This window comes from Gavia stellata, chromosome 11, assembly GCF_030936135.1.
Source record: "Gavia stellata isolate bGavSte3 chromosome 11, bGavSte3.hap2, whole genome shotgun sequence".
In the NCBI taxonomy this organism is placed as follows: Eukaryota; Metazoa; Chordata; class Aves; order Gaviiformes; family Gaviidae; genus Gavia; species Gavia stellata.
In genome coordinates, this window is record NC_082604.1 from 16,256,571 (window position 1) to 16,272,921 (window position 16,351).

Genomic DNA, 16,351 nt, shown 5'->3' on the forward strand with positions numbered 1-16,351 from the left:
CAAGGACAATTAGGTAAGTTATGTCAAAAATAAGAAACAGCTCTAGAATGATGTATATGCTTCAGCACTTGGTTCAGGTGTGCTTTGAACATTTAGCTGCAGTTAGCACATACAGTATTTTGAAAACGTAATTCACAATATTGCTAAAAATTTTTAAGGTGCCAATAAAAGCTAAAACTATCATAACAATCTGAAGAACTAAGAGTCACATGACTAATTTATGATCTATGATTTCTACTCACAAAAAAACCCCCAAAAACTATTAAAATATCTCTATATAGGCACATCAATATTTGTTTAATCCACTTCAGCATGGTTTGTACATCAAGATGCCTCCTTCTTCCCCCATTGCCACCATTAAAGAGTTTTGAGAAAAGAAAACTGTGGGGCCATTTTTAATCAAGGGTTCCTGCACACAAAGTTGTAGATACCTGCTTACTAAGACTACCTGAACCTTCTTATAGAGATACTCATTTTGCACAGCGGTTGCTTTCCAGAAACCTTTGTCACACATTGTATAAAATAAGTATGTGCCTCTGCAAATTCAGTACCTTTGAAAACACAGTTACTTGTTTTGTGTATTCTCTAACCAGACTAAAAATAATTCTACAAATAAATTTATAAATCTACAAAAGAACTACAATGATTTCCAATAATATAAATGAAAATATCAAGGCCCAGACAAAATGCATATAAGAAGCAGCCATGCACAGTGCAGCTATACAAGACCAATTGATTATACTGCTAAATATTTATCAGAAGGCTGACAAAAAAAAAAATCAACAGGAAACAATCACATTATTTTTAATACCCTCTCCTGATTGTGAGACAGTTCTTACTACTATTCAATTTACAACTGAAGTAGATTTAATATTGAGTAATTACATTAAAATGGAAAATGTGCAAGTAAATTGGGCAACAGAAATTCCAAGAATGGAAATTAAATGATCATGTTCTCCAGTAGACAGGCAAGCAAGCCAACTAAGTTAAAATATAAACAAGGTTAGTTTATGCCCTGTCAAAAGGGCATGCAATGACTTATTTCAATGACAGTAACAATTTCTTCTTCCAAAGGAGAATTTGGATCAATGATTTGAATCTTTAAGTTATATCCTCATATCAAGATATTAAAGAAAATAGTTTACCATCTCTTTCAATTTATTTCAAGCAAAAAGATTAGTGTGACAAAAACATGTGCCTTGTCATTAGGCATGTATGCCACACAGCACACTTGAATGCTAAATTAAAACTTCTTATATGCAAGGACAGTTAGACTTTCAACACTCAGAAGACACAGAGTACCTGCCTTTGAGGTCAGGATAACAATTACAAAGACAGCCCTCACAGCTATTGCACAGCTTGGGAATTGCAGAATTAGTTGCAAGAAAGTATGGAGACAAGGTAGAATTTCAATCAGAAACAAATGTAATATCAAGCTAATGTTTTTTTTCCTGATTGTGTTTACTAGGCTGATACATTTTTATATATCTAATATTGTATTGCCTTTCCGTTTTTTTTTTACATCTTCATATACCTTATTATAAACTTCAAGATACTATTCCATACTTCAACTCTCTCAATAAACTGTATACAATCTGACAGAGGCTGAAGGAGTTCCCTTTATTAAAAAAGGGTAACTGGACAAAGAATATTCAGACCACTGAAGACATCTTTAGTCTTCTACTAAAATACACATCTGGAAGGGAATGAATGAGGACATTTGTAGGACACCTTTTGAGATAAAATAATCTTAAGTAATTGCATTTCCATTATATTTTGTTTTACAATGCCTAGATTCATAACTAAGGACAGAATACATCAGTGTTATTTTAAATCCGGAGAGAATACCAACTAAATAAATTTGAAAAATGGAATATGAAGAAAAATTGCCTTTTACCAGCTTTTTTTTTTTTAAATTAAAGGAAGATTAACAGTTTAGAGTGGCCAGGGACTGTAACTCTAAACCATAAAAAAATAATCTGGCAAGAAAGTAAAATATTTAAATTTAAAATGCTACTTTAGTTTCAGAGAACAAACTGATTTACTCTGTTGACGGACTAAGAAGCATGACAATTGCAGCTATGCAACTATGTCTGAAAGTTTAATTCACATTTCCTGTGTTCCTCTTTCTGTGGGAGTTATCTTTAGCTGTACAGAAGATTAAGTTCTGTATCCAGTGCTCAATTCCAAAGCTGTTAAAAAATATGGATAATCAGAAAGATTTTTGAGGACACAGAAGCAGCCAACAACGCAATGCGGTTAAAAATTACAGGTTGTAACAGATTAGGCAACTAAAATATCCCAATTTAGGAAGCATTTCCAATTCATCTCAGCAATATAATAATGAATAAAATGATCAGAGATTAAATTAAGCAAGTAAAGTGATGTGCAGATGTTCAACAACCACAGCATATCAGTACAAACTGTGCTTTAAGAGGGAAAATAGACAAAGGAATACCTTTGATGAATATACAGTAGAGACTGTTATTAACAGCAATATTTAATTGTCTGTGCAAAACCGTTTCTAAGGTGCTTCTGTCATTTTCAGATTGGTAACAGTATAAAGCAGGAAAAAAATGTTCCCAGAGATATATTGCCTGTAAATAGCCATACTCTTACAAGATAGAGCTGCTGTAAGCAAGCAACAGTAGAGAAAACAGACTTCACGTTTATTCACATACTTTCCTTAAATGCATTTTTAATGTATGAACTTTAAATAACAGTTTTTATAGAGGCAGAGAACATACAATTTCAAAGTGACACAAAGTACCTGTTCTGCTTTTAACACCATGCTTTAAACGCAACTTGGTTAAACTGAAACAGGACTATACATCTGTAGATAAGTTGGCTGTAATAATTATTTGGGCCCTTGATTTAATTAGTTAGTTTTTTCCTAGTTCAAATGCAGAAAGCTGAAGTATTTGATTAGTGTGAATACAGTACATATTGTCCCTTAAGCCATCACCTTTCGCTTCTGCTGGGAAGAGCCCATGTTATATTGGCCAGCGGCTCTGCGTGCTTCCTCTTCGTGCTGCTGGATTTGTTGTTGTAACAGAATGAGTTCACCAAGCAGGCCCTGCCATGAGTTTATAATAAAAAGGAGAGGAAAAATTTGGGGTGTAAGGAGAACAAAGTTAAACCAAAGGGCACAACAAAGACAGATGAAAAACAGGTATGAATGGGTCAGTTCAAACAAAAGTGAAATTTCATTAACAACATCTATTGCTAGCTAGCTGGTAGTGGATATAGCCAGCAAAACCATGCTTTTTGCAAATCCAGGTAGAACAAAACAATAAACATTTAGCTACATTTTATAATTATATTCAACTTTAACTAAGAATCTAAATCTGAAAAAAATTCAACTATCTTGGCTTTAAAATATTCTCAAAGGTTTGAGGATTTCATTTCAATTATTCATACCAGAAGTTCTCAAGTATCAGCAATTTTTTACAACTTAACCATGCATGTATTCAGAGTGTTTTGGATAGTGTACACAAAGTTGTGCGCAACAGCTAATCGGCTCAACTTTGTCAGTAATGTAAAAATTCTCATTTTGTTCTTATTCCCAGCAACACAGACAGTTTATAGAAAGATGATTTTGCCTGCTACTTAACTTTCTCAAACTAGGAGAAGCAAAATAGTTTCTAGAACATAAAGATAGAAAAAGCTCCCTCTCCACTCCTGTAACACGCTGTGGTTTAAATTCATGCTGTCATAATCCTTCCTGATCACTTCAAAATCCTTGCAACTTGGTGTTTATTCCTTTACTTATTCAACATTTCCACAAAGCTTAGTTTTCTTCTCGCCTCCCTCCACGCCAAATATTCTTGAAATGGTAATCTGTCTTTCAAAATTGGCTTAGAGATACTATGCCAGCATCTACTGGAACTTTATGTACAATTTATTTCAGAGAACGTAGACAAAAGTATTAACAAACTATTTAAATAAAGCTCTTTAAAAAATATTACATCTTCTTCTAAGAAAACATTCAGTGAAATGAAAGGTTTCAAAAATGCACTTCAGAAATCAGAACAAACCCTGAAATAGAACTTTGGTGTAATAATTCAGGACATCTATCATCAAGTTATACATTTGTTGCATGAAATACACACACAGGCATGTACACATAAGGATAAACAACACAGAGGAGAATGGATAAAAGAAGAGAGACAATCAAATGACCAAATATAAACATTTGTTAAATAGTGATTTGTATAACATTTCAAGGATAGAAAAATCTTGACATTTGTATTTTACTGAACCACTTTAAGATTTATTGGATTTCTATATTGCCAGACTAGAAACGCATTAGAGCTGTGCCAAGAACTCAGGCAAAAAAAGAGATTTCATTTCTATACAGCAGCAAGGAGAGATAGCCTCAAGGCTACACTTAGTACTAGAGGAACAATAATATTTTGCCATTTCGCAAACAAGGAAACTCTCAATGCGACCTGACACAGTCCTTTTAAACATTATGCTATGGGTCAAGAAAATACAAGAAAAAAATCACTGAACAAAACTGGCCATGAAGGCCTTTTAGCATTTAAACAGGAACTGTAACAAATGTTTCAAGTCACCAAATCTAATTATTTAATGTGCAATTACTTTCTAAGACATCTGATCCATATGACTTTTACTCCACAGTAAAGTATGAAAAGCCCTTTCCAACTACAGTTACCCCATTTAATGAAATATTCAAGTAAAAAATACAGTGTTTTAAAAGGCTTCTCAATAACACTTTCTTTGTATGTATCAGTCAATAATCTTATTTCCTTTACTTTCTATTTCTTACTTTATAGGTTTGAATTAAAAAAAAAATGGAAAAAAAAAAAATCAAGAACCTTAAATAGCACAGAAATATATGCACAATACCCAGGCTGGTATGAACCAGGACATGAACAAAAATGTTTACATCTCTCTGTCATTGGACATTACCACTGTTTCCCCCCGCAAAAAAGTCAAACATTCCAGTGTAAAACTGTATTTATTTTAAATAATTTTATCTAGGAGAAAATAATAATCCACATTGATCAATTAATGGGATTTCAACAGGTTGTTTACAATCATTATATTATTTTCATTATCAAAGAAACAATGTAAAGGGGAATAACACTAGTTGACAAACACAGTGGAACAAACCCTGCAAAGTCATCATGAGATTCTGAGTGCACAATAAATAAAAACAGGCAAAACAAGTGCTGACATTGTTACTCCATATGATTTAAAAAAAATACAAAAATTTTACATTAAAAGTTAATCATACTCAACTGAAGTACAGCATATTTAAAGTTCCTCATGACTAAAGTATTTGTGTCTCATTTGCAGGAGCAACCAAAGCCCTGTCTTTTCGCGTGTCTTGACTCTTTCCACTATTTCTCCCTGACTTCAGTGCGATTGTTCATGAGAAAAGCTGAGCCACAGTAAGTCCTTGCAGGAAAAGTAATGCTGAGGGATTTAAAGGGGTGGAAACTATGAGGAAGGTAACGAGATCCATTTCTAAGAATTTGAATAAATGTCACATTTTTATCCAGAGTACCTATAACATGAAACTGGGAATTAAGTTGGGAATATAATGGTGCTATGAATAGAAAAGAGATAATTATGGAAACTTTATTGCGTAACTTGCAAGAAAGAACGAAACAAACTAGAATGTTGCGGGGGGGGGGGGGGGGAGAAGATCAGAGTTAAGCGATATTCCTTACTAAAGCCTCCTTTTCACTCTCCAGCTGTAGCTGTAGAGTTACTGTGCCGCCTCTTACACCAACTGAAGGTGACCCTGTGTTGGCTGAACAGGGCAGTCTACACACTGCTAATTCCTCAACAGTGCATCAGGTTCTTCAAGGCATGAGATTTTCTCAAAATACCAAAGGCAGAGAAAGGACTGTATGGTTGGTTTTGAATTATTTATCTGGCTTCTAATCCCCAAATCAATACTAGAGTCACATTTTTCACACCCACTTCATCACAGCTATAACCACTATAAATTTTCTTTAGAATTTGGGCTAAGCTTTGGAATTTACTTGCTTTAACAGGAAGCTGAAACTCTTTAGGAAATTTTTTAGAGACAGACAATTGTGCAAGATAATTTTCTAAGAAGGTAACACTGCCATATCAAGTGCAAGCCTGAGCTAGTCCCACACATACAATACAATAAAATATTTTACTACTCTATAGCTTTTAAAACTCTCTTCTCTCCTCTTTCTCCAAGAACAAAATTTCTTACTTAATCCCAGTAGAAACAGATTTAAACTCCATTTATTTAAATTACTTATCTGAACACTCCAGTAATTTTAATTTCGTTTTCTTTTCAAAAAGTTGTACCTTTTGTATTAAATGAGAGATTATGAGATAAACACCACATTAGCTGGCAAGAAGCAGTACAGCCTGATTCAGAGTTTGGGACAACATTCACTCTCTCAAAGTTATCTTTTAGACTAACTAGTTTCTCAGTCATTCTACAGGAAGTTTTTAGAGACTCATCTGAAGACCATGCCCAATAACTGTTCTACAGAACATTCCTCCAAATGAGCAATTCCTAGATCTTTACCAGTTACTTATCTTTTCACAAGGACACAAAGAAAACCAGCTTACCAGCCATCAGACATATTTAATGCCATGCTACAGCACTTTACGCATCCATACAATCACAATTCTTTAACTAGTATTGACTGGCAATGGAAAGCATTGAATGAAAAAAGGCCATCTAACCTATTGTCTAGAAAATAATAATTTTGCTTGCCAATAAACCAAGTGATTATGATATGTTAGCTATTCATATGTGCCTTGTTTGAAATATTACAACCAAAATTGATCATATAAATTAGCAAAACAACACTTTCTAAGCGTAACATATCAGATATAACTGGAGCACCAAAAATTACTACACCAGACTAAATTTTATGAATCATACTGGTTTAATATGGGCTGGTATTTTCTGTACCACAGCCAAAGTTTTGTTGGCAACATTAAAATGCAGTTGTCACTGCATCTGAAAAACCAGAATAAGTATTAGTGATATTACTGGTACTCAGTAAAAATCTCAGTGAATTTAGTTATCAAAGACAGTAAATTAAGATGGCCATTTCCCCACAAATCAATAGTAAAGTATTTTTTATGTTTTAAACAGTGAAACCTGTGCTAAACAATCACTCAAGAGAAAGTAAAACAACATATAATAAATAGACAGTTTACTGACAAAGGCAAAACAAAAAGCTAATTTTTTTTCTCATTTAGAAATCCATCACTGTTCCAAAGGGAAGAAACTAATTATAAAAAGTGAGCTTTGTACAGGTTTCACTATATATTGCCATGCAGAACTAACGTAGAAGAAATGTATACATGCCTGCATATTCAGAAGTGTCTTATGTAAAAGCCCCAGTTATAGTTCAGACACTAGGTTTTCAGTTTCAAAAATAAATATTTAATAATTTACAAATTCCTGATACTTATTGTTTTCCTTTCATTTTTTTAAAGAAGTTTTTTAAATATACACAGGAAAAATTAAAAGCTTCTAAAGAATGAACAACATTAGAATTTAGGAATTTAATAGAAATGAGATCTACTACTCACAAAAGCAAAAAATTAAACTTCACCTTCTTTACTTCAAAGAAAAATGCTAAACCTTTTAGTTAACAAAATACAGTAACATTTTTTTCCAGAAGATAGTAACAAAAATGTGATGTACACTTTCTAAATAAAGAGAGTAAAAACACAAACTGCTTTAAGTTGAAGTTCTTTATTAAGGCAGAGATCCTTAAGTAAGAATCACAACTGTGAAAATGTCAACAGAAATGAGGCTGCAAGCAGAAATACTTGAAAATAACCATAAAAGCCTAAACCAACTTCAGTAATAAACTATAAGCTCAAATGCCACTGAGAACATGCCCGAAAAAACAGCAAATGCACAAAAAAATACCTAAAATTTCATTCTTACTACAGACCAAGTTTCTTAAGAATGCAATTCCTAAAGATTTTTATGACTGCCTTGTATTTTCCTTACACCAAAATGTTTATTATCATTGTACTGTGTATATATTAAAACCAGCAGTGCATACTCAAGTCATTTTCAAGATGCTTCAAATAAACATCTACAACTAGCTATTGAAGCACTTTTAAAAAAATTACCTGTTGTCCAGATATTTTTAGTTTTGCAAGAGAGTAATTACCTTCTTGTACTGTTTGTCATTGTCATATCCCTGGTCAGTAGCTCTGAATGCTGTTTCTCCTGGAGAACCTAGGACATAATTACAGAAACTCATTGTAGCATGCAAAAGGCACTTAAAAATTCTCAAACTACACCTAATATAAAATTGAAGTTTCAATGCCTATGCATTATTAATTCAATAATCTTTGAAGTTGCTATCAAGCAAAAAAGGTTCACCATAAGAAACTGAAAAAGAAATTGTTTAAAATTCATCTGAAAATTTTATAAGTAGTTTGTAACTCAAATTAGTTATGTCATAAGGGAATAGGCAGCTTCAATTAGATGACTAAATTTCTGAAAACTTTTTAAAAATTAATTATTTCTGATAGACATGAAAGTATAATACAAATTCCATTGGTATTATTGTAACAAGAAAAAAAATATGATAGTCTTTCCTACTGTAATGACATAGGTTTTCAAAACAAGCTCCTGGAAAATGCCTGAAATAAAAAGCATCTGCTAAGGACTCTGGCAGAGAAATATCAACTATTCATCTATTCATTCTCACAGGGGTGGATCTAAGTATTTTTAAAATAATTGGAATGTATTTGTAGTTCAATATTAAATTGCTGTAAATAGTTGTGTTTACATTGATATTCACTCCTCTTAGTATAGTTTTAAGAGTTTGTTTTAAAGAGGCAGGTTAAGGGCAGTAAAAAGGGCTTTTACACACCTAACAACAGAAGTAGATCAGAAGCTCCTATGACTTCACTAACCAAATTGTAACCTGTGAAAAATCAGCAGAAGAGGGGAAATAAAAATTATAAATACAAAACAAAATGCAAAACAAAGATGAGGGATCTTTGTCTCATTTGGAGGACCACACAACCATAAATGTCAACTATGTCCTTGTGAGTATGATAACAAATAAAAGGTGACATCTCACGATACCAGCCAATAACACCACAACTTCAAACAGTCAAAATACATAGGAGATTGTAATCTACTTGTCACTTTGTTGAACTTCATCCCTACTTAGTTGCTCACTCAGTTTATAATATGAATAAACTAGTTCCACCATTAACGGTATTTTAAGAAAATGAAAATATGCTTCTTATGCACACTGACATGGAAATATTTTCAAACACACTTAGAGCAACGACTGTGACACCTCACGGATATAATCTTTCACAAATACAAATGTATATGGTTTGGTGATTATTAAGGTATATAATAGGAAGAATCTTTCACTCTAATACAAGAATGGCTGGGTGAAGTTTTGAGCTGTGCTAAAGAGCAAGTCAGACATGATGATGAAATCAATAATTTTTTAGTTTTAAGAAGGCCACCAATCAAAAATGTCTTATTTAAATATCTCCCAAAACCTGAAAACCACTAAGCCTAGGCACACTGAATCGAAAAACCACCCCCCTGCTTTCTGTGAAGCATTTAGAACTCCTACCTACTCCTTTGAAACACAGCCCCTACCTAAGCTAAATCTTCAAGCAAGTTCTTCTGGAGCTATGTCCAGATGACAAATACCACTCAACCCAAAAGAATACCTTTGTCACAAATCTCTTATTTCACATGCTTGCAACATTAAGAATCACCATTCTTAATAATCAAACTCTTTTCTCCCGTAACAGCTGTGGTACTGTTACTGTCCAGTGCCATTCTCACCTTCCCCAAATTCCAGCTGGACAAGTCCAGCTTTTATGACTCACTGAAGCAACCTAGCTTTCAGTCTCTTTGTTTGGAGTTGTAGAAGAACTCTAGTTTTCTATACAATTTCACATTTTGGTTCTCACTACTTGCTACTAGAATTCTTGCTTTTAAAAATACATTACACTTACCTGTGTCCATAACACTTTCAGACGAGATATTCAATGAAAAGGCATGCATTTTCAGGAACCGCTTTCTTTTAGTGTCTAAGGACATATCTGTAACCTCACCTTGTAATAGCTTATGTTTTCAAAATTAAAACTAAGCTGAAAAATGCTCTCACCAGGAGAAAAAAATCCTTTCAGTGAAGTGAAGCTCTCTCCAATCTTGTCAAAGTCAGGCAGAAGTTTGGCAATGTCATCTGCATCAGGAAGGGCTTTGATAAGCTTTTCTGGAAAAACAGTACAACAGCTAATGAGTATTTTTGCTTTCTTATTCGTGAATAAAAATGGCTTAGGCTGTAAAACCTAGCAACTGTTTCAGGACATGGCTTTTTAATTTTGTTTTAATAAAGAATTAAAAAGTTTCTTTCTACATGCACCTCCCCCCCTTAGTGTTGGGAAAGATTATCAGATCTGAAAAACCAATTGCATTTTTAGACTTTGAACCTCCTGATAAGTTGGTTGCTTCAGGTACTTTAAAATACTCTAAAACATATTGCTGCATTTCACCACATTTTATGCATTATTCTCTCACATACTTTGTAGAGGATGTTTTAAAATTACACAACACTGTAACTATGCCCACCTCTTGTACATTTTAAGAAAAGATTATTTTTCAATTTCATAAATAAGCCAATTTTGTAATCCTTAAAAAAAAAACTTATTAGCTATAGAGCACTATAAAAATGTAGTGTCCACTAGCAACAAAAACAAGAAAACATTTGTCTCAGTTATTCAATCTCTGCATTTATCTATGCAATGCTCATACATGTAGTAAAATCTTTATAAACTTTTGTTTTTAAAAAAGAACACCACCTTACTACCCTGCACATATAAAAGTAGTAACTCGGTGCTTGTTTTTTTGATTTCTGTCTTTCATCTGGAAATATGCCTACTGTAACCAGAAGGTTCAGGAAAAGAGAGTCTATATTTTACATTTTCTTTTTTCTGTATCTTCAAGATAATTTTGTAGATAGGTAGGTTCACTATTCTGCATTTTCAGTTGGTCTTTTAATCATACATAGCTTTTACTTCTCTATTTATATTATTTACATTTAACTGTCATTCATATAGAAAGAAAGAAGTTTGTGCATAATACTACAGAAACCTATTTAAGTCCCCTTGATTGTGTTGCAAGTCTCTTTTCAATATGGGATTACATGACCACACGAAAGGACCAAGAACATTCTCAAATGAAAGGATGAATTACGCAATATCAATGCTAAACAATGTTTAATTTCTTCCTACAAACACACTGACACAAATACTTTGTTAAGACACCCACCCAAACTCCAGCAATACAAGTTCACTCAAATTACAGCTATAAAGATACTACTGCATTGGAGAGAGGCACTAAGGACCTACACCCTTATGTTTAAGTTGTACATATGCTAGTCTTTAGATAGAATAGCATTTTAGCTTTTGTGATACCGAAATCAATATGTTCATCAAGCTCCCAAATGAAGTCAGGAACAATCCACTTATATTCATCGAGATCTGGCATCATGTCCTTCCACTGATCATATGTCTAATACAAAAAGGAAAAAAATATAGTAGAAATAGAAAAAGAAATGTATGGAGATAAGCATATGAGAAATCCATTGAAAAGTAATACCTACATAAAAAACACAGTAACCCACCATCTTTTAGATATGAATAATACTACTTGGGTCTTCTAAAATCTATACTAGTTCTCTAAACAATCTGTTTTCCATTTTCAGTCATCTTTATTGTCATCCTGTAATGATATCCTGCAATTTTTGTGGATATTTGTTCTGAAACATATAATAACAACAAAGACAAAATGCATAAAATATCTTCCACAGATAAATACCTTCTTAGCTGTATAACCACCACCTACAGCAGATCCTAATATAAGATAGCGAAGTTTGAGAAGCCTTGATGCTAGTCTAGTTAGCCAAAAGTTCCTGTGGGACTGGTATCCATATTTTACATCTAAAAGTTTTGTTTTACGTAGGGGAAGACGATTAAGAGAAGAGAACAGCTGAATGGATATCCTTAATGGAGGTCTTTGAAATTTTGAACTTGGGTAGTAGGGGTGATGTATACTTCGGGAAACAAGATGCAAGTTTTGAAGTGGTGATTTTCTTTTTATTCCATAGCTGCTATTTGCTAGACTCCGGCAGATGACACTAAAAGAAAGAAATAAAAAATCTAAGTTACAGATTTCCTCAACACACCATTAACTCAATAACCTCTTAAGAAGCAATTCACAAATTAGAGCATCACTCTGAATGCACAATTTCCAGCTATCACTGCTATGCTACCAGGAAAATAAAAAGCTGTAAACAGTGTTAATGGGTGTAGCTTTTTTAGTGATTACAGAAATAAAATGTTAAATACCATCTATGAAGTCTGTTATGAATTAAATTTAACTTCAACACTGGATTAAGGCAAGTAACAAGTCTGTGGTAAAACACAGTTTGGGCAAACAGGAGCTAAGAGTCCACAGAAGACTATGATCAACTTGCAACATAAAAGAAAACTTGACAGTTTGGCCTATCTTGTTGTTCAAAACAAACTTTTAGAAAACATTAAGTCTGTAGAGGATTTTCATATTTCAAAAACCAAATTCCTTTGCAAAATACATTTGTCCTTTTCCGGCAAAGTGGATTCTCCTTTGCAGCTGAAGCATGTACTTAATGACATCTTTCTGTTCCTTTCACTCTAATATTCTGCAGCTCTAGGATTACAGCATTATTGTTTTGTCTTAGGTCATGCATAGACAATACTACTTCTGGACATGGCTGCACCACGTTTGCTGAAGACTTCAATAAATTAATTCAGATTTATGCAAGAGTGAAAATTTAAGTCTGAAAGATTGGACTCTGAAAACAGAGCTCAGTCATGAAAAGCGCATTTTAAAACACAGGAACCTTATCAATCCTGCCTATATTAAAGCACATGCCTAGGTTGGAATACAGCTCCTCGTATACCTTCAATTACACTATCAAAATGTTGAAACATTTTGAGGTGGCTTTGCTAGTTTAGGGAAAAGACAACAGCTCTGGAAAAAACAATTCTGCAACTTTTTAGTCTCACCATCATATCAGAATGGTTAATATTAAATCATTTACTAGATGCAAAATATAAGTGAAGTTACAGTTCTTAAAATTAATGCTTGTTCCTTGATGCTTTTTTCAGGGTTTTCAATATTAACAAGTGTATTTGCTTACAAAGGGGACAAATACAAAAGAATAAAAGTGCTTCACACTATTGAGAAAGCAAATTATTCACCCCGTAACCCTAAATCATTTAAAATTAACAGATCTTAAAGACAATAAGTGAATCATATAAAATAGAAAATATTACAGCATTTTCTAATAACATGCTCTATAATTGAGATTGCATTGAGATTTTCCACGTACTAGAGATAACATTGTCTATGACAGGCATATTCTTCTTTACACTACCTAGAAGGCTGTGCCTTTGCAGTAACAAACTTAGTATCTAGAAAGAGCATAACAAGCAGGAGCAGAATAATCCCTAGAGTAGTGACAAGTTTCTCCTCTTTGACACGGAATTACAAGAGGCTCAGAAATTAGCCACAGATAGTACCAATACAAAAGCAGCTACATAACTATAAAAAAAAAAAGAAAGTGCCTCCACACTAGAAATGTTTTAATTCCTGCATTTGAAGACAGTTTTTAAAATCAGGGTGTGGCAAGCCTGTACACAGCAAGCTGATGACTGGGCCGTTATTTATTTTGTTTTGCAGTCACTATCATTACACAGGTATTTCATATTTTCAGCAGAGACCAAGAGGTGGTAGTATATACTATGGCAGACACTTATTATTAGTCTTCACCTAGGCTAAAGGCATTTTAAAATATATAATTTTCTTCTCTGTGATTGTTCTTTTAAAATACACTGTCTTTTATAGCATTCATTCTGTATGATTAAACTGAAGAAAAACTGAGTTCCAGTGAGTTCATAGCAAGAACTTGATTAACAATTGCCTTTTAAGTGCTATTGCATATTTCAAACCCTACCTGCTTTAATTGTACATCTAAAATCTTGTATTTCATTAAAAAAACCCAAACCCTATTCCATCAGTATACCAAAACTTTCATTTTGTCCTTCCTTCTCTCTTCCCACTGCTAAAAACTACTAATGAATGCTGACCAAAAAAATCACTGTAAGATCTTCACTGAAAAGTGCAGTTAGACTGAAAAGGGTTCCAAAACAACACTATTAAATTAAGTATTTAGTAAGTTCCAAATTTAAAGCCTCTGGAAAGCCATTTTTACCACCACCACCAAAAATTAGCCTTCCAGATATGAGGAGCTCTGCCATTAGAACGTGTCTGATTACAGGCCTGCAACCTGACTACTCTTGTATGGCACTGAGATTATAGATACCTTGTAAATGAAGAAAACGTGGTCTCTTACTGTTGATAGCCAAGCATTCCACCTGGAAGTCATACCTAACATTTAACACATATTGCTCCAGTTTAAGAGTTCATAAAATCCCCATCTCCGCTGGGACAAATTTTCTATAAAGATAGCTTATATACACTTTGAATAGCTATAACTGCGAAACACTCTCTCAAATGTAACCCAGCAAAAAGCACTGTGATATTTTCTTTTTCATTCTGTACTAGACAACATTTATTTTCCTAGTGCTGCCCCCAAATCTGCCAAGGAACATTGTGAGATTACTGGCCATTCAGTGTCACTGCCACTGTCTGGAATCGTGTACAAAAACAATGACAAACAAGAGGAACGTAGGGAAGCTGCTGGGGAGGTCCAACGTCTGGACGCGAAGGTGGCCGGCACTCCGCTGGGCAAATGTGGGAGACGCAGCTCCCTTCCACCTCGCACCCCCAGGTCCCGCGGGAGCTGGAGGATGGGGAATTTGCCCGCCTGAGAGCAGCAGCCCCACCCCAACAGGCCTCAGGCTCACTCCTGCGCCATTCACGCACACACACACCCGCCTCGTCCCCCGACCCGCTATACGGCTCCGGCCTCCCCGGCGGGCAGCCCCGTTCCCACGGGTGCCCCGGGCCTGCTCAGCCGGGACGGGTGGTACAACCGACACCGCGTCCCGGGCAGAGGCCCCGAGGTCAGAAGAGGAGGGAGAGGGTCGCGGCTCCTGGCGGCCGCTCGCTCCGCACAGCCGCCGCGCCCCAGGGGCCAGGCCCGCCGGCGGCCCGCCGCGCCCGCCCTGACCCCTGCCACGGCCCGCCCCGCTCACCAAGCCGCCGCCGCCCGCGTCCGCCACATCCTAACGGCCGGGAGGTGCCCGGAGGAGGAGCCGCACGCACCGCGGCCGCCGGCCGGGGCTCCGCCGCCGCGCCTGGGGCTCCGGGCTGCCGCGCGCAAGGGCAGGTGGAGCCGCCGCGGCCGCCGGCTGACAGGGCTGCCGCCGCTTCCGGGCACCGCGGTCCGTTGCGGCCGGCCCGGCTGGAAACTGCGCCTGCCCGCGCAAAGGTTCCGGGCGCAGCGGCGGCAAGGGAGGGTTTTGAGGGAGCACCGCTGGGGGTTTGCCCGGCCAGGAGGAGCGGAGGCGCAGGGGGGCTGTGGTTCCTCCACAGCCGGGCCTTGTGTTTCCCTCTCCCACCCCAGCGACGGCAGGGCCAGGCCTCAGCGCCTCACCCCTGTGCCCCCGGGCTGGCCCAGAGCACTCCCGGCTGTTGTCAGCGAGGGTGGAGGCAGCCAGGGCAGCCTGGGCTCGCCTCCACGGCCTGGCCCACCCCTCGGGGCTGGAGGGGGCAGTGAGGGGGCCCGGCCCCGAGTCGAGGCCTGTGGTTGTACTAGGGTCTTCCACGCAATCTTAAATAAGATTCCCAGATGAGTTCCCAGCTGTTACGCTGAAGAAGTGTGTGAAATGGGTGGCCGTGTTGCCTTGAAAGCTGGAAAACAAGGTGTGTCCCAATGGGCTTCTGTGAGTTGTTGGGTTGTTGGTGGGTTTTTGCTGGCAGGACCACATGGAATTCTGAGGCAGCAGAGGAACCAGGAGAGTTCAGCAGATCTGTCCATTTGCCCTCTGACAGAATCGCCTCTAGTTATGTCATTTCTGAGAGGTGCATGCCTCACTTGTCAGCTAAGACCTCAGGCATTGGAGTGTTCACCTGGCAATGCCAGTGCTTGCTAACATTAATGGCAAGTTTTCCCTCATGCCTGATTTGAATCTTTCTTGCAGCAAGTTAATTCTATCCAGAGTGGACACAGAGAATATTATTTTCTCCATTTACATGTTTGAAAACTTGTCATGAACCCTCTCAGTCTTCTTTTCTTTACCTTAAACAACCCTAAGTCCCTCTTCCATGTCTTCTGACTCCTTTGTCATTCTTCTCTGTACT

General features: G+C 36.5%; 1 protein-coding gene across 4 annotated transcripts in view; it reads right to left on the reverse strand.

Moving 5' to 3' along the window:
• Nucleotides 1–15,272, reverse strand: part of OPA1 (OPA1 mitochondrial dynamin like GTPase) — a 58,785-nt gene extending 43,513 nt beyond the window's left edge. The window contains exons 1-7 of one of the 4 annotated variants that reach the window (XM_059822977.1): nt 15,244–15,272; nt 11,861–12,179; nt 11,458–11,554; nt 10,149–10,256; nt 8,877–8,930; nt 8,166–8,233; nt 2,966–3,076 (exon numbers count right to left, since the gene is read on the reverse strand). In XM_059822977.1, the coding sequence (XP_059678960.1) occupies nt 2,966–3,076; nt 8,166–8,233; nt 8,877–8,930; nt 10,149–10,256; nt 11,458–11,554; nt 11,861–12,179; nt 15,244–15,272 (786 nt within the window). The remainder of the gene's footprint in view (nt 1–2,965; nt 3,077–8,165; nt 8,234–8,876; nt 8,931–10,148; nt 10,257–11,457; nt 11,555–11,860; nt 12,180–15,243) is intronic. The other 3 variants (XM_059822978.1, XM_059822979.1, XM_059822980.1) reach the window with 3 other exon arrangements.
• Nucleotides 15,273–16,351: the final 1,079 nt, after the last annotated feature.